The sequence below is a fragment of the Vigna angularis genome, chromosome 9, assembly GCF_016808095.1.
Source record: "Vigna angularis cultivar LongXiaoDou No.4 chromosome 9, ASM1680809v1, whole genome shotgun sequence".
NCBI lineage: Eukaryota > Viridiplantae > Streptophyta > Magnoliopsida > Fabales > Fabaceae > Vigna > Vigna angularis.
This window is the reverse complement of record NC_068978.1, coordinates 333,196-361,087: the sequence shown is the minus strand read 5'-3', so window position 1 is coordinate 361,087 and position 27,892 is coordinate 333,196. Positions and strand designations below refer to the sequence as shown.

The window sequence follows — 27,892 nt, the reverse complement described above, 5'->3', positions numbered from 1 at the left end:
TGATGACCACTGACCAAGTAGGTAATGCAGGGCATAGTTGACGGTAAGACGGCGAAGACTTGGAAAGTAAAGTGCCAAAGGTCTGGTCCCTATCATAGGATAAAAACCTAAAAGGAACTATTCATGGCCACAAAATAAAATAAAGGGAAAGTGTAGACAAATGCAAATACGGCTACTTAATATCTTTAATACACAAGAATTTGAAGAAATGCCAAAGGTCATTTACTCATTTTTCTCTTCAAATACAACTAAGCCTTCTGGCTAATTCATTCACATATGTATCGATTTTGTACACTCCACAATCTACTCATCTCCCCTTACAACTACTTGATTAACCCCCAGATGATCATTTTAACCAAAGCCATTGTTGTACTACTTAGAGGAGAAGTTCATTTTGTTCACAGCCAGTAACAGGCCTACATCAGTTGTCTCGTCGTTTGGCTTGTCTTTGAGCTTGGAGTTGAGGGAGCTTTCGTTGGCCATGGCTTCTGCATTGGAGGTACACTCCTTGAATCTGAAGCAACTGATAAGATGGTCATTTGTTAGGCCAGCCACTTGCATGAAAGTGTAGATGACTGTTGGTCCAACACTCCTGAAACCTCTCTTTACAAGGTCTTTACTTATGACTTCAGCTTTTGGAGATTTCACAGGTACCTGGCGTGGGTACCTGAATTGGCTAACTATAGGCTTGTGGTTAACAAAGTTCCAAATAAATGTGTCAAAAGATCCAAACTCTTCAATTACCTGTGTATGAAAAAATATATAGTTAAAAGACAAAATAAGTACAACCCTCACAGTTTGACACTTATAAACTATGGAAAAATCATGATACCACCGCCCCTTAAAACAAGTTGAGTTGAGAATTTGTCTTTCTTTTTCCCAAGTCTTCATTTCATAATATTCATCTGTGGGTCAGGAAGCAGGTTTATTTCGTTTTTCTTAATATTTTCCAAAGTAGGTAGCAGAAAAGTTTGAAAATTAAGGTAAGTGTATGGGTTGCTTCACTTAAGCAAGAGCCTTTTTGGTTCAGAAAAAATTATAAAGAAATTAAAATTGCAAGTTCACACACAAGAGTGGAAAAAGAAAACTATCAGAGAGGTGTTCACCTTACACATCTGACGTGCATTTTCAATTATTGATCGCAACCTGAGTTCTGATAACAATGAGTTGGCAGGACTTCCTGGTGCAGCTATCTTTTTCTCATTCATTCTAGAAACAGCATTAGGATCAAAATCCAAAAAGACTTCCCTGTGTTCATGAATACGCTAGAACAGTTAATCCAAAATTACATCCCAAACATTATAAGTGCATATTCCACACAAAAGATCTTCTGAGTCAATAAAAAACAAAATGAAGCACGGAAGGGAAATATAATGAGCCTATTATTTAATGAGCAACCTTTGCTGAATTGTATCTTCAAGATGCCAATAACATATTTAAATCCAGAAAATATATTTAAAAGAAAAATATATCAATACCGAAATAGCTGCCTTTTGTTAAGAATAGTAGGCCACGTAAGCTCAGCCAAGGCTCCAGAAAAGCTAAGCAACTCAAACAGTTTCCTGCAAAAACCAAGTTTCAGCATCGAGACAGTTTCAACCTAGAAGTTGAAAACAAAACAGAAGACTGTACCCTCAACGAAGCAAACCCACGTACCTGTCGTCATGAACAGGAACTCCCCACTCGTTGTCATGAAAAGCAACATAGCATGACTCTGAAACAAAACACTAGTTAGAAATAAAAAATGAAAAATAAATTGCAATTATATGCGACTGTACCATTTTTCCTATAGAAAATTCAAACTCCAAAGTTTAAACATTCTATTTATCCTCGCACTCTAGGCTGTCAGGTACTGGAATATCAATCAAGAAAACCAAGGCATATGCATTCACTTAAATTCGGAGGCAATAGTATATAATGTCTTGCCATTTCATAGAAATATGGTATGTGTGAAATTTTCACCTCACTGACCGATGTTTTAGTCTTGAAGAATGAATGAAATTTAGTGATGCTAACAGGTAATAGAGTACATCTAACCCCCTCTATTTTACCAAATTAATAGGAAAAACGAGCAATAGTAACTACTGTCTACTCCACTCCAACACAAACAGTTTAAACCACCTTAGAGTTTTGTGGTAAGGACAGGGTGCTAAATTCGATAGCTATAAGAAAGAGAAGGTAAGGTAAGGAAAGGAAAACCCTTTCATGCTATGAAACAACAACATGAACCATGACACGGGTACAGCAAATGCTAAACATTGTAGGACACAAGTATGACACACATAAGGAGTATCTTAGGTGGGTGCATGTCTTAACGAGAGAAAGGAATCATTGATCATACAACTATAAATGGATGGTCAAGATAATTTCGAAGTAAAACAATCTCAACCATCCATACATAGTTATAAAATCAAATATTAGCTTCATAATTCATATTCAAGACTGAAATTATGCAAAAATTTTCCTAAACAAACTTTGCATGGTAAAACTATATATGTACAAATAAAATTTAAGACAATGTGCCCATGCGGGATCTGAGCTGAATTAAACAACTTTTAAATTGGAAACTTAAGAGACGTGAGTTAGATGAGCTACCAATCTGTCATACAAGTGTCCCGTAACAAACACTTGTCCCACGTGCATAAATAGTACCAAATGGAGTATTCATACTTAAAGTTTGCATGCAATCCGTGAGACATTGAAAGAATGTAGGAGAGGGCGACCAGAGCTCTGGGAGATAATCTGTAGCATCATAAGTTGAGCTAGCTAGGCTAACTCCAAATGATTGATTTCCGTATAGCTAGTAAGCAATAATACAAAGGACACATACAGCAAATTAAAACAATTATAAGACATGATGACAAGGTCATAATGCAATATGTAAAAATAGTATTAAATTAATATAAAACACAAAATCTTACGTCAAAAAGAGAGAGTTGATGTTTTATATTGTGCAAATATTACTGTAGACATAAAAAGCTGTCTTCATTTATTTAGATTTGAACATGATATTCTCATTTGTATTGGTACAAAAAGAAATTTACAAAAAATGTAAACATGAAGCTAGGATCTAGGAGTATCCAAAGTTTCCTTTAAGTGTTCAAGACAAAGACACAAAAGTCATGGATAAGGCCGAGCAACCATAACCCGAGTTATGCAAGAAAAAAACTACTACAACCCTTGTGCAGCATTTAAAGAAATCCCAATTCTAACAAATTGCAAACTTTAACCTTTCACCACTATGCAAGCCAAGCCATTCATTAAAGTATCTTCATGTTGTCAACTATGCGTGAACATGAAATTTTTTATGCATTTACTAGCCGTACTTATTACTGTTTTACATATAAGAAATGTACTGCTACATAATGGTTTTAAATTTAACATGTACGAAAAATTTCAGGAAATCTACATGAGTAACACATGTTTCCTTTGTCAAGAAAATTGTTGGAGATCCTAAATCAACTAGAGATATGATCAAATTATAAGTATATAAGTAGGTGCAAACCTCACCTTAATATACATTTTTATGAAGTTGAGTTAGACCTAAAATCTACTTTCTAAACTCGTATTACAGTCTATCTTATCAAGGTTTTTTGGTTTTTTGAGCCTATCACGCCACCCACTATTGGATCACCCACGGATATCTAATCTCAATCTGATGTTTTAGTCCTCGGCATGGGAGGTTGTATTAGAATCTCATATCAACTAGAAATATGACCTATCAAAATTAGGAATGTATCTTGACATTGACACATGTAAGCAGTCATACACAGAAAGGACAAAATTCTACAATATTTCTGAGTCAAATGACTAGTTAACTAGCTGAACTGGTAAATGACGAGGTGGCTTACTAAAGCTTAAACACAGGAAAATTCCTAAAATCAACATGCTTACTTTCCTATCCTAAAATTTCTCACTTTGTATAATGCAGCCAACAGCCAATTACAAGTTTACAACCAAATGCAGCTTTTGTAACATATTTCTATTCACTTTTCCCACTCATACAAAGGGAATACACAGCAAACATGACACGGAACATAAACACAAATCCATCTCAGTTTCCAAATTCGCACTCGACTAAAAATCAATACAGCAATGTCAAACCCAACAATATAGATCAAACAAATAAGGAACAAAGATACCTGTATTTGGTGTAACCCAAGCACACCGTTTCTTGCCCTCCAAGCTATCACTCAAATCGACATATTCAGAACCACCCACATTGTCACTACTCACCTTCTCCGTCTTGGGACCACACTGCTTCTTCCTCAACTGCACACTAACCCGACGAGCCACCTTCCCGCTTGACGACGCGCCGCTACTGTGAGTGGAGGAATCCGTCGATGACGCATCGGAGGAGTACGAAGCGCTCATCGAAGACAGGTTTTTCAGCACGGCCTGGTGACGCTCCTGCCGCCGCAAAATAAACGGTGGAGGAGCGGAGATGCATTGCGGTGGCGCATTTGAAAGCGCCACCGGCTTCTTCTCTGTCTCCGGCGTCAATTTCTTCACCGGCTTGCGTCCGTCGACTGCGGGGCGGACTTTGTTGCCTGCCGGGACGAGCACTGGACGCGCGTCGGGGTCGGCGACCGCGACGTTCATGGATCGGACTCTGGGTGGGCCCGACATTGCAAACCCTGCACTCAAAAACCCTTCTTCTCGAACTCACTCTCAGGTCAATGCCGAATTCGAAATTCAAATTTTAAACCTTCTCAAACAGAATAAAAAAAGCTATTTGTTTTTCGATGAGTAAAGTCTTGGGATTTTGAAATTTGAGTAGTGGGATTTCAATTCCAATGCAATACAAAACCAAACCCTAGAGGGAGTGAGAACTCCTTCAGCTGCTTCGTGCTGATAACTACTCGCTCTCTTACTGAAAAAGGTAGAAGCTTTAGATTGCAATGTTTGTGTGGTTCGGTCATGGAAGCTGAAATGGGAGTGTAGAGTGCTGAGAAAGTTGCGGAGAAAAGTAAGAGAGTGAGAGAAAGTTAATGGGTGGGAGAAATTTTTTTTTTTTTTTTTGTGAATGGAAATTTCTGATGGTAAGTTGGTGGTGAAAGCAACGAATCCAAAGGAGCGTGTTGTGCGAGAGAAAGAGACGGAGGGAGAGGAAAGTTGAAGGGTCACCATTCAGGGAGTGACACGTAGGAAAGAGAAATTTGCGACAGTAGGACACTTTTGTCGGACTCTTAATTGTTGATTCAACTGTGCCTGCTGAGGGTGAAATGGGAGATTGGCACCCTTTGCCGCTGTTTATGTATTTTTCTCAACATTAAAACGACAACCATTGGTGTCGTCGTTTGATAGCAGCCAGCAGAAGAAGATTGGTGAGGATAACAATAAGGTGCACACACAGAAAAAGAAAAAGAAAAAGGGTATCAAAAGATGGGACCCACTTATCCAACGCTTTTCCACACATTCGAACCAGAGCTAAACTCTAATCTATGAAATAACTTGTAATATAGCATCAGTTCAGTACGACAATGGCAAAAGTGTAGCAATTTTGAAAAGCTCAATGGCTGCAACTTATTACAACCTGCAAAGTCCGAAAACTTTCCCAAATCTTCTTAGGAACCTACCTTCCATTCCTTCCAGTCATGTCTCACTGTTGGGTTCATTGGACTATCCGTTTCATTGTTCCACTAGAAGAGGGTACCATGTTGAGGCCAATGCTAAGAAGAAGAATCCTTGGTTAGACCCTTTTGATGATGGGGATGACCCTGAGATGGAGAGTGGTTCCTTGTTTGCAAACGGGTTGCAGGAGGAGGATCCTAGGCCACCAGATGACCCTGACAACCCTTATGGATTTTTGAAGTTCCCTTCTGGATATGCTGTGGAGGTAGCGTCCCTTGCATTGAAAGTGAGAGGGGATGTGAGGAGATGCTGTTGTGTGATACCTGGTGGGGTTTATGAGAATCTCTTGTTCTTTCCAGCAATTCAGCTGATAAAGAACAGGTATCCTGGTGTTCAGATTGATGTGGTGGCGACCGAGAGGGGGAAGCAGACCTATGAAATGAATAAGAATGTTAGGTGGGCAAATGTCTATGACCCTGAAGATGATTTTCCAGAGCCTGCTGAGTATGCTGATATGATTGGAGTTCTAAAGGTTGGCCACAATTTATATTATCTAAATATCTTGTGTGAATCAACAACTTTTCATGGTCCTAATGATGGTTGATCCATATTGCCAAAAAGTAATGATGACATGACCCCTTTCTATATGCATATGCAGATATAGAAAAAAAGAAGCAGCGAGTTAATTATCATCTCAGGATTAGATTATGGGTGAAATGAAACTATTTGTGAATAAAATTACACGTCACTCTATCAGACAGCAGAAGCTGTGATTTACAGGTTTATGTCGCAAAATTGTGATAATTTTATGGACAAATACAGGATTCAGATTTTAGATTGCCTTCCCTAACGTGAAGAAGCTTAAAGAACACGCTATTTTGATTGAATTCTAACGAAATTTGCAGCTGCTGGGGCTTGGTGTACATATACAGCAACCAAATCTAACAACTCGGCTGCATTTGCATGCTACTTCCTAAGAGCCTCTTCAATGCAAAAACTTAATTTCAGTTCTAAACTATTTTTTTAGTGAATATCTTCAATGATTATGTCATACAATTTAAAAACTTCACTATTTTCACTCAAGAACTCTTTTTGACTTCAAAAATTGTATTTTTAATGGTTAAGCAACCCTGGTCGTTCTTGCTTATATAAGACAAACTTCTGCAAAAATTCATTTCTTCCAATGGTATTCTTAAGTTGATTTGTTTTAAAAACTAACATAAGTTGCTGCATTCTGCTCACAGAATAGGTACTATGACATGGTCCTAAGCACCAAATTGGCAGGCCTCGGCCATGCAGCATTTTTGTTTATGACAACCGCCAGAGATAGAGTTAGCTACGTGTACCCAAATGTGAATGCTGCAGGAGCCGGATTACTTTTATCTGAAACATTTGTACCAGATAGTTTAAATCTCTCAGATGGAGGGTATCATATGTGAGTAAGTTTATATAGTACCATACAAATACCTTATACTGGGGTGGATTTTGGTGCCCTTGGTTAAACTTAAAATTTAAAATAATATTGAACTGAATTGAAGTTTTTGGGTCATACAACTGAGAACATTTTCAATGAGTATGCTGAACTAGGTATCATCAGATGGTTGACTGGCTGGGAAAACCATTTCGAGACCTTCCACAACAAGTAGTGCCACCCCTCAGGGTGTCAATCTCAAGGAAGCTGAAGGAGGTTGTGGAGGCAAAATACGAAAAAGCAGGTGTGAAAAAAGGAAAGTATGTTGTAATTCACGGGATAAAATCAGATTCACAGGCATCTATGCAGTCTAGGGGTGATCCTGATAGCTTGCTACCCATTGAAGTGTGGGCTGAAATTGCTGACGTTATAAGGTATGTCATGCTACCAAATGGAATTCGTGTTGAACTGGACTCAGGGAAAAAGATTGCTTCACACCAATAATTACCATTTGAAAATCTATTGAAAGTGTAAAATGATCTTAAAAAAAGTGAACTTTTATGTTTATAAAGAAAAAGAGAGTGAATGACACTGAACTATAATGTCAAATGGATGCAAATTCTTTGTGGGATGTCGAAGTATCATTCTTCTGATCTCAATCTAACACCGTGGAACATTCTTTTGGACTTGTGTTACTTATTGTTTCTTAATGTATAAGACTTGATGACAGCCAGTAGAGTGGTATCATTCTTAATGATGTTCAATAAGTTCTCTGGTATAGTTTTTTGCTTGCTTTCTATCATTGCATGGTATGAATGTTGCTGACAATATTTTGAGTGTGACAGGGATGTTACGCCACTTTTTGTCATTCCTCATGAAAAGGAAAGGGAAAATGTGGAGGAAAACTTCGATGAAGATGCTTCTATTGTCTTCATCGCCACCCCTGGACAGGTACTCAAATATCTTCTGGTTATTTTGCAAGCACCAAACATATGAAAAAAAAATCTAGACAGTAAAAAAATTACACATGTAACACTGAAATAGTATGTGAATAAATCATGAAACAAGAATCAAGTAAGGGACAAAGCAATGAGTATTGGAATCTTCACTCATACTAATTGTATTTCCCTCTTTGGTTGTTTTCTTCAGCTGGCTGCTCTTATTAATGACTCAGCTGGAGTGATAGCTACAAACACAGCTGCCATTCAACTTGCAAGTGCACGCGACAAACCTTGGTAATTTTATCATTCAAACAAATTATGATGTCTTTCTTAATATGCCTTGAAGGGAATCATGCAACACAGAATCAGATCATTTAAATAATAGACCTGTTTTGTTCCTCTTATTGTGCAGTATTGCACTATTTTGCTCTGAAGAGATGGGAAACAAGTTTGTTCCGCAGGCTGAAGAGAAGAAATGCACCATAATATCATCCAAGACAGGAAAGTTAATAGATATTGATGTTGAGGCCATAAAAACCGCAGTTCAAACATTCAATTTGGCTCCAGTTTTAGTATAGTGAAAGAGAAAAAGGGGAGTGTTTGTACTTCTGGTTAAGGGATTATATTAACTGTTTTTTTTAATTAATAAAGACAAATGTATATCTACATAGTTATGGTTCAGTTCATGTTCTGAATGAGAAAACATAATTGAAAGTGAAAGTAAAAACACTGTAAAAATTTGGGTTGAGAAAACAGTGAAAGACACAGAAATAAAACTATCGAAAAACAAAAAGATAAATGCTTTTCTTCTTTGATCAACACACAAAAAAGAAAAACCCCCTATCATAGGTGGACGTTGCATTCATTAAAGTTACTTAACGCTATGGCTTGTTTGAATATCATAAGAACCAGAAAGAAGTTTTGCAGTTCCTTAGAAATAGTTTGATGGAATCAGAACATACAAACAGAAACGTTCATTCCAGAGCTGTGGAAAGAAACAGCAGCATTCAAGAATTTGGAGTTCCTCAAATTCTTTCTAACCTACTGAAATTCAATCAGAGGAGTGGCTTGGCACGAGTAGATGAATCTTCCTTTGATTCCACTTGCATAATAAACACATAACCTAAAACCCAAAGGAGAATGTATTGAAAAGGAACCCACGAGAGGCATGCAAGAAGACTCGTAATGCTGCCAACGTATTGAGGATCTCTGATGACACCAAAAGGGAACTCAGTAACCCAGGGAATATGTTTTCCAAAACGTACACCATAGTATGTGCCAGCCTCACCCAGTAGCTGATAAACCCTGTTATTTGACAATGTTATCATTATGCACAGACAACCTTCAAAGCAATAAAGTCAAGTAACTGCACTCCCTAATTAGAAGTAAGGCACACACAAGGATAAAAAAATTAAGGCTCATAAGAACAAGCTAGAAATGATAGGGGGAACAAGCTAGAAAATTCTAAAAGTATTTCATCAGAAAACCTGCCATTCCTCCCACTATTTCTACATTTATTATGTCATTCAGGGAAATTAATTCGTAAACCAGTATTTGATCTATTGGATTCACAATTTGTAAAACGCAGCCATTTATTTTAACATTTTTATTAATCACACACAGGAGTTTTTTGTTTTCTAGTTTCCATGATGAGACTTAGCATTGAAAACATGCCTTTTGCAGTCATGATATGCTTATCCACAGAATATGTTTATCTCTGGTTTCTGCGAAGCTATAGTCACCCCAACAGAGACATCACAACTTCATACCACAGCATGATACAAGATTTGTTAGGACGAGATTTCCAGAAGGACATCTTGTTGAAACATAAAATGAGTTTCTTCATAAACTAATTTTAACTTAAAGACAAACTAATTTCAGATTTTATTCTTATTTTTTTAAGCACAAACACACAAAGTAAACTAAACACTGCAAAAGTGGAAGACTGACAACTTTAGAAGTATGGAATTCATCACCGTACGTTTGATTGCAGTTAGAGGGTTCAATTCAAAAGTGCTTTAACTCAAGAAAGTACAAAATTTTCTTTCTTTCCTTTGGTTTCCTGGAATTCCGAGAAGTACTTTTCCAACTTTAATCCAAAGGTGGCCTAAAACAAACTCTTTTTTCTAAAAGCCAACAAAGATCATCGAACTATCATACTATCAAATAAACAACACAGTTAAAAAAATGCTTCATTTCAGCATCCAATAGTATAGGAAAATAAAGGAAGCAACTTGATAAACCCCAGTATAAGATCCAGAAAGTTGCAACATACCCAGAAAAAAAAAAGAGCCGGGAATAAGATGAAAGAGAGGCAAACCTGAAGTTTAGGAATTGGCCAAAAGCAAAGAGGGGCCAAAAGTATAATGGAGGAGGCCAATGAAATGAAGAGACAGAAAAGAGGGAGATGAACTGAACGAGCTTCAAGAAATGAGCAACGTGAGCCATAACATTAGAAGGGTCTCTGCCTCTACCACACAGCTCCACCCATGATTGGGGCCAATTCCAGAGACAGTAATAGAACGGAAACGGTGACAACACTCCGATAGCCGCCGCTATTCCCATAACTCTGCAGATCCTCTTTTTCCGAAACTCACTGCTTCTTCACCTCTCATATGCTGTCTTTTTCTTGCTTCTCACCTACCCGGAACACAAACACTGTCCATGTGTTTTTTGTTGGGTCCAAAATAATCATTATTTTGAAATTGATTTCTAGCAAGATTTGGTGGGTGTAAAAGAAAAACAACATTAAATGAATGATAAACTATATATAGATTATTGTAACAATTATATTTCTGTTTAAATTTCTTTTCCTTTATAAATTTTGGTTTTGTTGTGTGATATGTGATTTTTGTAACATTGGTTAGATATAAAGGTTCACTTAAAAATAAATGCAAAGTTATTCATGAGAAATACTGAGATATATTTTTTAAGTCTATAACAGAAAATTTTGATTATATATTTTACAAATTTAACTTTGTTTATTCCATAAAATTTATCATTGATTTTTTTTCTTCATTTAACTTTGTTCATTTCATTAAATATTTTTAACACATTATACAGATTCAGATTAAGTTAAACCATTTTCTCATTATTACATCTATTTTTTAGTAACTAGTACACTAAATTCAGATAATTGATTAAATTCAATTAATTTAAATTACAACAATTTCACAAAAGTTTAATCCACTGACGGTTTAAATAAATAAATATTTGTTGAAAAATGGAAAAATAAGTATATTGATTGTGTGACAAACTATTATTCTTTAACTACACAAGTTTATGATCAATGCTTATTTACGAAGAGTTATGAGAGAGTATGTGATGTGAATAAGGTAAAGAAATACATTATTGGCTTCATTAAAAAAATTATATATCTTTTAAGATTTAATTTTAAATTAAATAAATAATAGTTTATAAAAATAATTTGTGTCAAAATAATTTAATAAGTTAATACGTGGTGTGATTTTAATATTTTGTTTATGTATTAAAAATATATTTAAAACATCAATTATTTTTTATTTTAATATTATTATGTGTTTATTCACATTAAAAATATAAAAAAATTGTTAACTTTCAAATATAAAATCCAAGTTAAATAATATAAAAAGATACTTAAATATTAATATTTTATTAGTTAAAAATAATGTTAATCGAATCATATCAATGTTTTTTCAATTTTAGAAAAAGTGTAAACTAATTTAAAAAAATAATAATGATATCTTATAAAGAAAATATGTGTATATATGTCTATAATAACCATTATATAATTCTCAAATAACTAATGTTCTATTTTTAGTTAGAATATTGTTATAAAAATAATGGTTTCTCACAACCTATGATGATTTCTACAACCTCGTGTTTTCTACTTTTCTCTTTATAGTACTTCTTTTCACAATGGATACATCTTGATTATATATTGATTACCGTAATCAATATTTATTAGTATTTATGAAGGGTTTGGTGGTATGAAAAACACAAATTGTGAATGACACAAATTGAGTTTGGTGGTATGAAAAACACGACTTCAATATTATGTGATTAAAACTGAAAAATTACATAATGTGATTAAAACTGAAAAATTACATAATTAGCAAGACTTAACTATATATATTTAAAAAAAATTTGTTCATATTTATAATATTTCAATGAATTATATCACCTTTGATAAATTTGTCTTATTATTTTATTTTGAGAAGATGCTGAGAAAGAGATGAGACAAACTAGAATTGGGTAAAAAATATATACACACTCTTGTAAAAAGACACCACTATAGCATGCTATGACACTAGACGAGGTTGTGTTAGATATTTTGATTGTTAGAGTAACGATTTAGCACTGTTTTTTACATTAACTATTTTTTTAGGTCACAGACCACCTTTGTTATTTTTTTACATTAATTCAATTAAGACTTATGAATACATTCTTTTTAAATTTGCATACATTTTTTAAAGCCTAACCTAAACATACATGGATTATATTCAAAGTTTCATGAATTTCATCTCATTAATTATTTTAGGTTAAATATATTTTTATTCGTTAATTTTAAATAAAAATTAAAAATAGTTCATTTTTATAATTTTAATCTAATTTAATCTCTTAATTTTAGAAATACGTGAATTTAGTCTTTTTAATTAAATTTTATTATGTTTATTTAACGTTTCAAGCACATTATATTATTTAAGTTGTCTACGTTATTTGATATATTTTCAGTTTAATATTAATTAAAAAACACATTTAAAACATGAAATAAATTTAACAAAATTTGATTAAAATAACTAAATCTAAGTAGTTCTAAAGATGAATTACTAAATTTATCCAAAATTTTGAAGAGATGTTAATTTTAATTTTCACTAAAAATTAAATAACAAAAAACATATTTAACTCATATATTTGTATTTTAAGGGGTTAAATTACTTGGTTCAAAATATAAATTAAATCTCAATTCATTTTTTTTTTAATTTATGACTTGATTCTAGCTTGTCACTTAATATAAGATTCTTCCTGAGATATGCTTTAGGATTTGTTTTTCTCTAATATTATTAAAAAAATGTCAAAGCAGCACGATAGCAAGAGGGTCGAAATTGAAAACTAAGATTGAATATGATTTTGGTTATTGTATTTTTGGTGAAACTTGTTTTTAGTCTCTTAATTTCAAAATTTAATTAATTAATCCTCAATATTTAAAAATAAATAAATATATATATATATATATATATATATATATATATATGAATTTAGTTTTTTTATAAGTAATCAATAATAAATATTACGTTTAAGTATACATACAAAGTAAAAACACGTAATTTCAAAAGTTGGAGAATTTAAAAGTATAAGGGAAAACAAAAACAAATTCAAAACTAAAATATTAATGGCTGGGTTGGTAGTGGAATCTATATATCTAATAAAACCCAATTTCCATCACTACTTTAGCCTATGTAAAATCGACACCACATCACCCTTTTTAGGGGCTTTACTTCTTATATCTGTACTATTTGACTTCTTTAATTATGTTATAATGACTATATAGTAAAATAAGAATGATAATATATACTGTGAATCTAGATAAATAATAATTTCTTCCAGTAAAAGTATATTTACAAATAAAAATAAAAATAAAAGCACACAATAAAATAAAAACATATAATAAATTTAATATTAAAAGACTCCATAAGCTAGTCACGATAATAACTAGGAGAGCTTCTTGATGCAATCAATTGATTCAACCATAGTCATTGAATATAAAAACTATATAATATAAAAATCAAAACGATAAGTCTTTGAATATAAAAACTAAATTATTATTTGATATTCCAAGTGATCGAAAAAAGAAAAATAATATGGATTAATATTTCAGAAAAATAATAAATAAGGATCTAGAATGTACAAAATGCTCTTCTCATTATAGACAAACTCATTTAATTTAAAATGCTCTAACTAAAAATATTAAGAATCATGATAAAGTACTTTTAATTAAAAGAATATATTTATTACTCCATAATTAATCCATTCTTAATAGTTTATATGCATGTGGACGAGAAAACCAATGATTTGAGAGCACGTAAATAAAGTGTATGAATATGAATATTATTATAACTTAAGCTATTTGCTTTAGTTAACATTTTATTATAAGGTTAGTATTGTCGGTATGCATCCCTACACAAATTTACCTCTTCTTCTAATTCTTACACTTTCAATATTAAACTTGCTTTTTGACTAATGGGGGAATATTTTTATATTATGGTTAGTATAATAATGATTAGGGATAAACCCTATTTATTATTTTATTTAATATTTTTCCTACTTTTTAGGTGAAGGACCACCTTGTTCATGTGATGCCAAACGCCACAACTTAAAGGAAGCTAAGCAATGTAAATAATTTGATATGTGTTTAGTAATTAATGTGAAGATGGAAAGTAAATGCATGCCTATCTCTAATTTGGAATGTTACTTTATGTAGTGCCTCATTCTTTGAACATGCACACCTCTTCTATATGTCCTTTGTTTTCTTATGGAAGATTTGATGCACCTACACCTATTCTTATTAGGCTAATCGGAACAACTTCTCTCCTAGATTTCATCTTGCTTTTTCTCCTTCAAGAATTTGACTTCTTTTTCTCATCAAATTCCACTTTCAACAAACAAACTATACTCTTTATTATCACAATTGATTGTATGGTCCAAACTTTGAAAAACCATCTCTTGAATGTCAATTTTACAAAAAAAATTGTGTTTGAAAATATTATCAAGTCTTCGCCATGAATAAAAGTTTGAGTATGATCAAGAAGTGAATTTTAAGTTTAATTCAGTCCTTACATCAATGTATATATATATATATATATCAAGTTTTGGTGGTCTGATAGTATATTAAACAATAGATCCAACAAACAATAAATTTTGCTAAGATAAGTTTTAATCTATGACTTCGATATCATGTTAAAAAATAAATTTTAAATCTAATTCAACTTTACCAAATTAGCTTATAAAATAAATTTTGCATTTGCTTATATATATTGTAAAATGATTTTATTTTTAATCAAAGTGAGACTTCCAATAGATACGAGGTCTTTCGAATAATTCTAATACCGGTTGTTTGATATTTTGACATAACACAGATAAGACATGAACTTAATTTTCATTAGAAATTGATGTAACTTCAAATCCAAAACTTTATAACGATAAATTTATAAAGATTTTTTTATTAACCTTTTTATTTCTATACAACGTGAAACTTAAATTCAAATTCAAAACTTTATAACATAAATTTATAAATCTTCCTTTTTATATATTATTTAATTTTTTTATTTTTACCCAGTATAAATCTTAGACTTAGACTGATATTCTTAACTCTACTATATTAATATATTTAAAAAGACTAATCAAGTCATAAACCATGGAATTTAATAATATAAAGTTTGTTTTTGTAAGGAATTTGCATAAATTCCTCTGCAGCCGCGCCCACTGAGGCATTACTAATGTTAATTTTTGTTGAATCTTATATTCAGCAAAGATTGGTCAGTGCAATTTCTAGACTTAATTTACTCAAAGAACGAACTCGAGAATATAGTCAATATAATTATGCAGGTCATTGATATCAGAAAACAGAATCGAATATAACGTATTTGATGTTGTAATCAATGGTGACTGACAGACAAATCCAAATTAATCAAACCTGTTACTGTGAAACTGGTTTCAACGGATCAAGATTTCCTGCAGTTATCATTAATCAATTTTTAATTAAACAAAATACTGATAGAAGAATATAATTAAATAATGCATGTAACTACAACCTCTGCTATTATTTTTTCGACTACAATATATTCGTATCTTCTAGTAACAGATTACACAATTTTTTTAAGGTTTTCCTACAAATCTAGTTCAGTACTTTCATATTTCGTACTTTCATATTGTTTCCTTAAACTTTACAAAGTTAATATTTATTTAAATTTTGAATACAAGTACGACAGGTTTTGTATGCTAATCTTAATTAATGCTTTCATATCCAATAGAGGTTTTGTTTTTAACATTTGTTTTTTAATAGAAGACAGTTTAGGAAAAAAAACATCTTTTAAATATCTATTTAACTATAATTTATTTCTTGAGAAAAAAAATGATTATTAGAATCTTAATCAATTTGTTTGAAGAGAAAATATGTCTTCTTGGAATAATCATTGGTTCTAAAAATGAAGCTAAAATTATACCTAAAGTAGAAAATTTTCATGCTCAAACCCCTTTTGCATTTATGGTTTGCTTTCAATTTGATAAAAAGTAAACTTTACGCGTTCATACAAAATCGACCATATTCACCACTTTACTCAAATCATTTTATGAAAAGAATAAGAACAAAATTGATTCGATTGAGACTCTTGTTTTTTTTTCTTTTGACAGTGTTGGAAAACATATTTCCAAGAAAAATTAGTATCAAAGATATGGCAGGCAGGTCATATGCAACATTAATGCCGTCACATCAGTTTTTCTATGTTTTATAGGCATCAAATTTCTGCAACGATGGCCTTAAAACTTGAACATACGTGTAAGGTGTAACTCTGATAATTAGGTGTTTTTTTCTTTTTTTAAGATTAAGACTCTGATGTTCACCTTTGACTGTATTACTCTGGAGAGAAAATTGAAGCAAACTAAAAGTGATAAAAACTGAAGAACAATGAAACATAATGGTCTGAAAAGTTGGACAGAGAAAAGAGAGCGAACATTCATTTATTGACCATAGCCTTCATGATGAATTACCAAAGCTACAAAGAATGATGATTGGGGATTTTGTTGGTATAAGGACAGAGAACACAACTTCCTCATGTCAAAGTATATGCTTTGGACAGATTATTAATATGGCAAATCAGAATTTGCAGCTCTATCTTGACCAGCTTCTCGTTTTGGTGATAGTGCATTGATCATGCAAGTCCAATCAGAACATTGGTATATGCATAGCTTTCTTCTGTATTGAGAGCTCTCTGTTTTTGATGATGAGAGAGTTCTTTTTTGCTTTTGTACCATTTGCATGTATCATTTGGAGCAAGTGGTGATAGGACTCAAAGTGTATGAAATTTTAGATTAAATTTTGCATTCCTTAACAGGTAAGTTGTAGTACAAATGGACCACAGTGTAGCAGTCATGAATGAGCAAAACTGATCCGAATTTAGAAAGAAGACACATCAGCTAATGAGATATGGGCTTGGCTTGGCTTGGGGTGAATGAAGCTTCTAGGGACATGCGTAGCCATTGAAAGAGTTGTTTGTTCTCTCTCTCTCACAACACTTGGCACCATTCTTTTAAAACATAAACAAACAAAGGAATGGTACGGTTTCAATTGAAAAAAGAGCTCAATATGTGCATATGATGATGGTGATCAAAACCCCACTTTTAAGCCGCACAGTAGCATCCCACATGTTCACCAAAAACGTGGTGAAAGGCATGCTTTCTATGCCACCTCCCCCAATAATTGGTGAAAGGAAAGTAATAAGATAAGGGCTTTATTTGTGTATGCTTCAGGCTTCTAGTTTTCAAACACCTGGGCGAATCTTGCACAACATTTGCCATCATGATTCTAAAGAACACTCAATGACCCACCACTCTTCTTTCATTCAATAACAATAACAAGACAGAACTAACCACACAAGGACATAAATGGTAACCCTTTACTCAGTTAAATCACACTTTCTCATCTAAAACCACATACTTTGATGTCATTCCAAAATAAACCTTCAGTGGAGCTTTTTTCTTTGGATAGGGATAAGTGATACCTACTCTTGTATTATGAACAAGGGACAATTATTCAATAGTTTGGGCACTACATTTGACTGCAGATAAACTTTACCTTAAACTGCTATTGCTGTCATTGTTGTTGTTCCTGTCATTATTAGGACATCATTATCCTCATATGGGTGTATCACATTGTGAATGAATGCGAAGACTGGTTAGTGCAGCTCTCCCTTGTGCACATTTAATGTGAATGCTGAAAAAATTTGAAATTTCAACTCTCTGCATAGTGATCCAAAATAATATGTGGTTTATTATCTCTCACAAAAAGTGTACAGGCGCACCAGAGCTTATTTAATTTCGATATGTACATGATGTATTGGATCACGCACTACAAACAAAAGAAGATATGAACATGATGTAATATTATGGAATGGAAATAGCAGAATACAAGTTTAGATTTTTTCCATCCTTTTCTTTTCATTTTTGCCAAAAGAACAAGGTCCACTAAACTTTGGGGAGGTGCCACGTATGCATATTCTTGGGGCTTCTAAGATGTATATATTCACATACAGATAGGGAGATGAGCATCGAAAGCTGATAGAAGCTAGCACAACTGAGAAGCAGCAAAGGATAATTAGTGATCTTCTTTCTCTTTTGCTTGCTACTGATTGTTCTAATCATCTGTATCTATACCATGTCTCTAAAGATAGCAGCAGAAGTTTATCCAAAATCACCATCAGAGACAGTGATGGAGCCATTGATTGTGGTAAACGAATATGATGAAGATAGACACAAGGTGGCAGTAGAGAAACTCGAGAGGCTTTGTGAAGTTGGGCAGAGTGGAAAGCCATCTCTTGTCACTGACCTCATGGGAGACCCCATATGCCGTATCCGTCACTTTCAATTGCATGTCATGCTGGTAAGCAACCAGCTACAAATCTAGTTAAAAATCTCATTACTTTTCAGTTTTTTCAGTTTTACACTATCTTCAACTTTGATTGCAGCACAAAAAATATGAGTTTGGAATAGTATCAGTTTTACACTTTGAAATTGTATGATAATCAGCCTGCATTCCTTTAAAACTGAAGTAGGATTTATGTTTTTCAGATAGATCTGTTGCTGGTTTTGAGAAAGGCTAATGAATGTTGCATTTGGTCAAAATAACAGGTTGCAGAATATGGAGAAGGAGGAGAAGTTGTTGGGGTGATAAGAGGTTGTGTAAAAACAGTTACAAGAGGGAATTCGGTTTATGTAAAACTGGCCTATATTTTGGGGCTCAGAGTCTCCCCTCGACACAGGTTCTATTCCACTCTGCTCATATGTTATTGGTTTGCTTGCTTCAATCTCTTTCTGCACTGCACATTAAAGTCATCAAAAGGAATTAAGAGTCATAAGTCCTTTTGGACGTTAATGTGCATGTGTTTGTTTCAGATAAATAAAATACCAGAAGGAGGAGTCATAATCAGTTTTCCTCCAACTTACAAAAGCAAAAGTCAATTCTGAAACTGGTTTTGCTTCTGTTCTGTTTGCCATTGGTTCTAATCCCTTTCTCTTCAGCTAGTTGTGTGCTTTCTTGGTTCTAATCTCATTCGGGCCTTATAAAATAAGAGAAACGAAAAAATCAGAAAAAAAAAAAGAAGGGGTGGAGGATTAGATTCTAAGAAAAAGAGAAGGCAATGTTCCTCGTATCATGGAAAGGTGAAAAAAGTATGGTTAAGCTAGCCTGTCATTGACACATGTATGATGTATCCACTAAGACTACTTTAATAAGAAACTGCAATTGGATATGATGTCTTATTCTTATATTCAACCGTCTCACTGAATTTCGTACAAAATTCTTCATCTAGACACCAAGGTCCACACAAACCTTACTTTTCCATTCAGTTCAAATATTCCTCATGATCCACCTTCATTTTAATTTCCGTTTCATCATAACTTTTAATTACATATCTATTTCTAGATAAAAACATACCGAGACCAAAAAGCAGTAGGTATAAATGTTCTGATGCTTGATGAGGCAACAACAAGTAAAAGACTTATCTTGGCATATGCAGGAGATTTGGCATTGGCACAAAACTAGTCGAACATTTAGAAGAGTGGTGCAAGCAAAAAGGGGCTAAGTATGCATATATGGCAACTGATTGTACCAATGAGCCTTCAGTGAATCTGTTCACAAAAAAATGTGGCTACTCAAAGTTCAGGACTCTAACCATACTGGTGCAACCTGTGCATGCTCACTACAAACCAATCAGCTCCAACGTTGCCGTGCTTCGCCTTCCACCACGCCTTGCAGGCTCCATGTATGACCAGTTGTTTGCCAATTCAGAATTTTACCCTAAAGACAAAGACTCGATCTTGTGCAACAAGCTGAATCTGGGGACTTTCATGGCCATCCCCAAGAAGTACTTCTCCAAGTGTGATCCAAAAAGGGGCATTCTCCCTCCAAGCTATGCCATACTGAGCGTGTGGAACACCAAAGACGTGTTCAAATTGCAAGTAAAGGGTGTGTCACCATTGGCACATGCCTGCTGCGTAGGTACGAGGTTGTTGGATGAATGGATGCCATGGCTAAGGCTACCTTCGTTTCCAGATGTTTTCAGGCCATTTGGGGTTTATTTTTTGTATGGACTGCACATGGAAGGAAAGTGTGGTGCTCAACTGATGAAGTGCTTATGTGCATTTGTGCATAACATGGGAAGAGATGGTGGTGGTTGTGGGGCCATTGTGGCTGAACTGGGCCAAAGGGACCCAGTCAGAGACGTAGTCCCACATTGGAGAAAATTCTCATGGGCAGAGGACATGTGGTGTATAAAGAATCTTCACAAGGGTTCTTTTCAGAACTCTGATTGGTTCACTTCTAGATCCTCTTCGCCAGTTATATTTGTTGATCCTCGAGACTTTTGACACCAACAATATCAAAATCTTGTTAATGCCTTTTCTTCTTCTGCCACTGTAAGCTGTAAATTAAGTAACTATGGATGATGATGCATATCAGTCCAATCAACTTAAAAATTTCAAGAATTTGCTATAATTGACCCATCTCTAAAGAGAATAATTATTACAGCCATTCGGCTCATATTACATACACAAGGAAAATCTACTTTAACCAATTGGAAACACCTTATTTGTGGTTCAGTTTTTCCACAAATATTTTTAATTTATAGGGTTAAGAATATTTTTAATTTTTGAATTTAAACGTAAAATTAATTTTTGTTTACAAAACAAAATGAAGATAAATCTTTTGATCTAATAATATCATTTTTTTTCAAAACTATGTTTGAAATTAATATTTGAATGGGTTAAATAATTTAAATAACTCAAACGATAATTAAAATTTAATACCTTCAAAATTTTTCATAAAATTGGATTAAAACAATTATATAATTTATTTTTAAAATTTTAAGACCATGAACAAATTCTAATTTTTTTTACAAGTTTATATACTACAAAATATATTTAACCCATATTTTTAAACTTAATTTTTAAATGTTTTTAAAATTTACGATTTAAGATTTAAAAATTTTAATTTAATGTTTTTATTTTTATACATGTTATTCAATTTTTTATTATTTAAATTTAATAAGAACAAAGTACATATCTTGTATTACAAAATAAGTGGATGAAAATAGTAAAATAGGATGAATAAAAACATATGAAGACTAGGGTCAATATGTTAGTTTAAGAACAATAGGAAAAATAGAAAAAGAAGAAAAATAATTTATTTAAACCCAAAATAGCGATAGCTCAAGATGAGATATCGACAATCTATTATCATTTTTTTTTGTATTCTTTGGTCTCTATTTTTCTATATAACAATTAAAAATATATTTCTTTCTCCAAAATACAGGTCAAAAATAGACTATACACCAGAATCATTAATTATTTTGCAAGAGAAATATAAAACGATTTAACCAAAAAATTAAAATTAATAGACGAACTTATACATTTTATTTCTTCCTTCTTCCATTTTCATTATGCCAAACATGTTCTATTTCCTATCTTCTATTTCCACTTTCTTTTATCTATTTTCGATCTATTTTATCCAAAAGTAATTAAAAATAGAAACAATAAAAATTAACACTTAGATTAATTTCTTAAAAGAATTTTATAAAGAGAAGTAGTCAAAGAGTCGTAAAAGAATAGATTAGAAAATTATGAAATACATGGAAAAGTCAAATTGAAAATCAATAAACTATTTTAAGAGCCACATACTTATAAGTAAAATATAATATATTTTAAGATGATATATTCTTTTAGCGGCGGCAATAGACCACGATATTTTATCGCATGCCCGTTATAAATAAATATATATTAATAAAAGTATTGAGTGAATGAATTATTAAATTACAGTTTGATATAATCTATGTTAATATTTCGTATTTGTACGGTATGTATCATTTGGTACACACATATTACAATAACTAAACTGATCGTTCGAACGTATAAAATAACAATTTGTAAAATAAAAAAATTAATGTAAAAAACTATAAATATAAATTAAAGATATAGTTATTAAAATTTTTGTTATACATTTATTATAATATTGATTGTTTTACTATCCAACCTGAATTGACTTTAAGGTAAGAATACTTTTTAATAAATACTTCCAATCAATATATTACCTTAGCACGAAAAATAACAACCTTATAATATACAACAATAAAAATGTTTTAAGTGAACATTTAACTCTACGTCCAAAATAATATTTATATTTATTTTAATAAATACTATATAGATTTTATTTATTTATAATATATTTATAAATATAAAACAAGATTCAAATAATAAATTTGAGTAAAGAAAATTAAAGAAACTAGATACCTCTATTTCGTCAAATAACTAATTAAAAGGTAGAAAAAAAAATATGGATGTGATATGAAAACATAAGATACATATTATAAGTATTTTCAAGAACAAATATTCAAATTTATGATATAAGAGTGGGTTTATAATCCTATTATTCATGTTAATTCAATTTTATGATTTAATGCACTGTGGCTTATCAAGTATCCGTATTCTTCATTTGTCTTTCATATGACAAAAGAAGTGCAAACATTGTAAATCCCATGTGAAAGAGAATATATGTTCTAAGAAGCGACACTCAAAAACTAGATTCCTCTGTTGTCGGACGCCTCAAGAAATATCTCAAGCTATTTGCAAGAACCTGCCATATGATAAACATGAATCTAATTCAGTTCAAAAGCTCAAGAATCTTGCTGGTATGTGAAGAGAAGTCTACCACTAGCACTAGATCATCAAACTTCATCACAACCTACTTGCATGGCCACTTCAATGTATGATTCCATTTTCATTTTTACCATCTGTTACAAGATTAATCTTACCTGCTGCAGAGGCTTGATGATTGCTTTACCATTGTAGCTGACATGAAACTTTGCCTTAGCCAAGAGCCCCTATTGTTCAAGTCAAATACAACAAAGCTTTTTGCATCAGATTGGCAATTCATTTTCAATGACTCTATGATGTACTGATACTTTAATTTAGGTCATGTATCCGTATCTGGCACTATCTAACACGTATACGTGTATCTGATACTTTAAGACACTCTACCGATACTTATTAATGAAATGGATTATGATATGTTAACAACTTTTTGATAATAGACTATTTGTCACTATCTTATTGGTCTGTATATTTGAAATGAACCAATCACAAGTTATCACATAGACGTTGTAAAAAGGTTGTCAAGAAAAAGTTGTTAAAAACACATTTTCCTAATGAAATATCTAATCTATAAAACAACAGTACTTTTATGATGACAATAATTTATAACTTTTTATTTTGACAATGTTTGATACATATGATATTAATTTGGATTCACATGATAACAATTATATATGTTTTTAAGAATTTTTATACATTTTTCAACATGCATGTATCATGTATCTATCATATTATTTTCGAAATAAACGTATCAGATAAATTTCGTTCATCATAGGAATGATCATATCAGAAAAAATAAATTTGCATATTTTAGAATATGATGTATACATACAAACCTCAGTGTCAAATTCTCCTGATTCAACATCAATGTTTATGTCAGTAATAATCTTTACAAGATCTACCAATAATCCAGGCCGGTCAGCTGTCTCCACATACAACAAACTGCAAAATGGAAGACATGTGAGTGATCACATTCATGTATTGCTAATGCAAAAACTAGCACTGAAAATGCTTTTCTAAAGCCTCAACTAATTTGAAAGTGTAGGCAATGTTTTTGGTTCAATTAGGATTTCTAGTACTGATGATAAAGGAAGAACCAGATGAATGTATCACCTTCGATCTGGGCCATCATCAGAAATATTTATGTGGGTTGCTATATCTACATCAACCTGACAGATATTAACAAAGTATAAACAAGATTGCAGAGGACCAATATAGTCAGACAATTAGTTATAACACTAGTCCATGATTATTTCAATAAATTTTACAGACATGCATCACGAGTTAACATCAAAGCTTTCTCATACAATCTCTACTTTTCTCTTTATATCATTCATATATAAAGAAAATACTTCCAGGCAGCTCGGATATCTTTTAACACTACAAAGCAAAAATCAGACTGAGTGAAAAGAAAATCATATTTTGCAATTTTTTAATGTATTCATATTATACAGTTGAAACTGAAAAGTGTAGCATTCATCACCTGCTCTTTTGGAGGCAAAAGTCCAAAAGCTGCTCCCAATGCTAACAAGGAACTTGACTCCTGGGACACAAGTTTCAAAACTCCAATTAGCTGAAACTGCCGTTTGTGTTCTAACCAAATTAAGCTCCAGCAGAAAATAGGGTACTTGGTGAGCTTACCGGATGATACTGAATAAGATTATTTATAATTGTCAAACGAATTGCCTCTAACAACTCTGGATCTTCCACTTTCCTGCCAGTATCACTGCAAACAAGTTTCCACCAGCATATCCAATGAATTACTATTAGATACTAGTTCAAAATTTGATTCAAGATAATTGTTGTTTAAAAGTGAATTTGAACCCAAGTTCCAGCAAGTTTCACTTTTTACAGTGAATTCCTAGAGTCTATTGGCCTAGCTAGTTCTGAAGTTTGTTTAGCTACATATACTTGTGTAAACTTGTAATCAGACAATATACACCCTAAGCCCAAGTAGCATACTGTAGAAATTTGCAACACTTGTGATTTTGATTTTACAATATATGATTCTAATAAATACAATCATCATTGGTAAAATGTTATGAATATCTCATATCCATACTGTACAAATTTGCAACAAAAATAGCGCTTGCGCTTGTTATTTTGATCTTACAATGTATGATTCTAATAAATATAATCATCATTGGTAAAAAGTTATTGAACATATAGAGATCCGGTCAAATTATAGTATGTAAGTAGATACAAACTTCATTTTAAAAACTAGTTTTGTGAGATTGAGTTACAACTAAATCCACTTTCCAAGATGGTATCAAAGTTTATCCTTGAAAGATCATCTGGTGGAGTTCAATACTATTCATGATTACTCAAGAAAGTTGTGGGTGTCTTCTTTGAAAACAAAAGATTGAGTTCTTCAAACTTTTAGGAGTTTCATGCATGTGCGGAGTGAGACTAGTAGAAAGTGATGCATAAGAACTGATAATGATGGAGAGTACAAAGGTCGTTTTGAGTATTATTATAAGTCTCATAGGATAAGATGGCATAAGGTACCCCAAAACACTTCAAATGAATGATGCAATTATAAGATTCAATAGAACAATTGCAAAAGAGATTGGAAGCATGCTTTCTCATTCAAAACTCCCTAAATCATTTTGGAAAGAGGCAATAGAACTGCTACCGATTTGATCAACCTGCCACCTTCAAGACCACTAAATGGATAGATACCAAATGAACTTGGTTTCAGACTATGGGATCTTGAAAACAAGAAAATTGTTTGAGAAGTGTTGTATTCTTTGAGGATCAAACTATCCAAGATATCAAGAACTTTGAGAAGCTAAGTTTTAAGGTGGTTTGTGATCAAAGTCCTAATAATTCAAGGCGAGAAAGTCCTCAGCTGGAACCACATATGAAAGAACATGATAAAACAAAACAACTTCAATAGATGTTGGAACATGAAGAGACAGATGGACCTCTTAATCTAATAAATGAAGAATGTGACAGAAAATGGTCAAATAAAAAAAGAATCTAAAGTTAGATGATCCTTGAGATCTAGACAACTATAGAGAACATACATCTCAAATGAATATGTCAACCTTACAAACGAAGGGGAACGTCAAATATTTGAAGAAGCCATCAAGATGCATGACAAATAAGAACGATTGCACGCCATGAATGAAGAAGGGTTATTTCATCTCCCCTTTAAGTAGAATGAGTATTTCATTCCATTCTATTTGGTTAAGAATACTCTTTAAGAGCGAGAGAGAAGAGAAAAAGTGAGCTTTTGTAATCTTCTTTGAGAAAAAGAGGGTTGTTTTTTCACCACACTTGGTGAGAATTGAAAGATGGTCATTCATCCGAGAGAGAAGCAGTTCTTTGAGAGATCATCTTGAGAAACAGAGACTACTTGTATTCTTATTGTTATTGTGGAGATCTTTTATTATTAGTGTTATTCTTCTTCCCTACTTTCAATTTTTTCTTTGGCATAGTTCGAATTTTGCATTCACAGAAGAGGGAATTTAGTATGTTAATTGCCAACACATCTACCTTTTTACAATAACGTAATGATACAGGAGCCAACTCAGTTCAGACAAGATATGACTCACATCAGCTAAACACATAATCATTCTGAGCTACCATTTAGCATACACCAGCAATAATACACGAAGACCAATACTAGAGCAACAAAAGCATTATAATGGCCACACACATAATGCATGTAAAACTTACGCTTTTGTGATGGAAAACTTGTTGTGCTTGCCAGATGAATCCAGAAAGACATTTGCCTTAGCAACATTGAGACCTAAGTTTTTTAATGCATTCATCTGCAACCCAAGTAGAGTTTGGTTTTGGAAATCCTCTTTTTATTAATGAACAGCATCAAACATGTTTCGGCAAAATAAAACAACAGTAATACAATAACACAATGAGACATTGCTTACCCCCACAATCTCTGTATTGAAATCATAAAAGCATACATTCAAAAGTAAAAAGGAAAAACATTGGATAAGTGAACACCATCTAAGATTTGCTAAGAGAATGACTTACTGTGTCAAGAAGTGCCCCAAGCCGATCACCAAAAGTTATCTCCACCACGGTTGCATCTGGATCAGAGTCTTGGTCAATTATAACTACGGGAGTTGGAATGGTGTCAGTCTCTCCTTGATTTCCATCCTGTTCATCACATAAAACAAATTGAAAGCAAATCTGTTACTGATCTGTGAACACAATCAGCAAGCATTAGAATAAAGTTTTTGCTGTTCACATGCAATTAGTGGCAATCACACATGCTGATTAGGCTAAATACCTTCACATCAGTAACAGGTGCTGCTCGAGGGATAATTGTAGTTCCAGAAGATGACAATCTGAAAAAAGTATACATGCAATTAACAAATAGAATGTACACCCATCATCGTAGTACAGTCCTACTACTTCAAATTTTAAATTTTTACTAGTCTTTCAGAAAAAATAGGACAAGGGCGCAAAAGAATTTTGAGAAACTGTAGAAGAGAATATTAGTCAGAACACACTGAACATAGTCCTCCTAGTATTCTACTTCTACACAGTTCAGAAAATCCACAAACTAACAACGCCAAAGGTAAAAAGTTACTTTCTTGAATAAACATGTGCAAGCAAAGGAACTATACACAGAGCAAGCTCCACTTGATCGATCTTTTTCTTTTTAATCAGAAGTTTTTGGGAGCGTAAATTGAATTAAGAAAATAGTATACCGAAGCATTATAACAGCAACAGAAAATCAGAAACATGACTCGAACAATCAATAGAAACTTGAACTGTAATTATTCAGTATGAACCACACCTTCTGCTAAAGGTGCTAAACGGTTTAGTAGCAGCAAACCCAGATGAGGCCCTCGAGAAAGGGGCGCTGCAAATGATTTTCTCCATAGCTCTCAAGCTACTATGAGCAGCACTGAAGTGAAGACCAACACTCATAGCCACAACCATTTTGTTTTTTTGTTAGAAAAAACTTTCTTTAGAGCAACAACCTTGAAATGTTGAAGAAATTAGAGTGTTGAAGAAGACATTGGACACAAGAACTACAATTGGTAAGAGAGAAGAGAGTTTGTTCATTATTGATATCTTGGCATCGCACGTT

At 32.8% G+C, this 27,892-nt stretch overlaps 5 protein-coding genes and 1 long non-coding RNA gene across 6 annotated transcripts; 2 read left to right on the top strand and 4 right to left on the bottom strand.

Moving 5' to 3' along the window:
* Positions 1-159: 159 nt before the first annotated feature.
* On the bottom strand, positions 160-5,146 carry LOC108320587 (uncharacterized). Its single transcript, XM_017552036.2, has 5 exons — positions 4,143-5,146; positions 1,657-1,714; positions 1,479-1,562; positions 1,107-1,248; positions 160-744 (listed from the first exon to the last, which is right to left on the bottom strand). The coding sequence occupies exons 1-5, from the start codon at positions 4,627-4,629 to the stop codon at positions 373-375; spliced, it is 1,143 nt and encodes a 380-aa protein (XP_017407525.1). The 5' UTR covers positions 4,630-5,146; the 3' UTR covers positions 160-372.
* A 226-nt stretch (positions 5,147-5,372) lies between these two features.
* On the top strand, positions 5,373-8,596 carry LOC108320586 (photosynthetic NDH subunit of subcomplex B 1, chloroplastic). The gene is made up of 6 exons (XM_017552035.2): positions 5,373-6,106; positions 6,819-7,009; positions 7,162-7,419; positions 7,831-7,936; positions 8,135-8,220; positions 8,339-8,596. The coding sequence occupies exons 1-6, from the start codon at positions 5,516-5,518 to the stop codon at positions 8,502-8,504; spliced, it is 1,398 nt and encodes a 465-aa protein (XP_017407524.1). The 5' UTR covers positions 5,373-5,515; the 3' UTR covers positions 8,505-8,596.
* Positions 8,597-8,754: 158 nt separating this feature from the next.
* On the bottom strand, positions 8,755-10,621 carry LOC108320589 (phosphatidyl-N-methylethanolamine N-methyltransferase). Its single transcript, XM_017552042.2, has 2 exons — positions 10,247-10,621; positions 8,755-9,231 (listed from the first exon to the last, which is right to left on the bottom strand). Exons 1-2 carry the CDS (start codon positions 10,489-10,491, stop codon positions 8,982-8,984), a joined length of 495 nt encoding a protein of 164 aa, XP_017407531.1. The 5' UTR covers positions 10,492-10,621; the 3' UTR covers positions 8,755-8,981.
* A 5,990-nt stretch (positions 10,622-16,611) lies between these two features.
* LOC128194065 (uncharacterized) lies at positions 16,612-19,699 on the bottom strand. Its single transcript, XR_008245351.1, has 2 exons — positions 19,123-19,699; positions 16,612-18,995 (listed from the first exon to the last, which is right to left on the bottom strand). It is a non-coding gene; the product is annotated as an uncharacterized LOC128194065 (long non-coding RNA).
* On the top strand, positions 18,151-20,654 carry LOC108320433 (probable N-acetyltransferase HLS1). Its single transcript, XM_017551854.2, has 3 exons — positions 18,151-18,559; positions 18,808-18,938; positions 19,695-20,654. Exons 1-3 carry the CDS (start codon positions 18,335-18,337, stop codon positions 20,542-20,544), a joined length of 1,206 nt encoding a protein of 401 aa, XP_017407343.1. The 5' UTR covers positions 18,151-18,334; the 3' UTR covers positions 20,545-20,654.
* Positions 20,655-22,511: 1,857 nt separating this feature from the next.
* Positions 22,512-27,883, bottom strand: LOC108320415 (ACT domain-containing protein ACR11). The gene is made up of 10 exons (XM_017551829.2): positions 27,596-27,883; positions 27,083-27,140; positions 26,824-26,949; positions 26,506-26,600; positions 24,463-24,547; positions 24,305-24,364; positions 23,935-23,990; positions 23,658-23,763; positions 22,983-23,051; positions 22,512-22,804 (listed from the first exon to the last, which is right to left on the bottom strand). The coding sequence occupies exons 1-10, from the start codon at positions 27,739-27,741 to the stop codon at positions 22,742-22,744; spliced, it is 864 nt and encodes a 287-aa protein (XP_017407318.1). The 5' UTR covers positions 27,742-27,883; the 3' UTR covers positions 22,512-22,741.
* Positions 27,884-27,892: the final 9 nt, after the last annotated feature.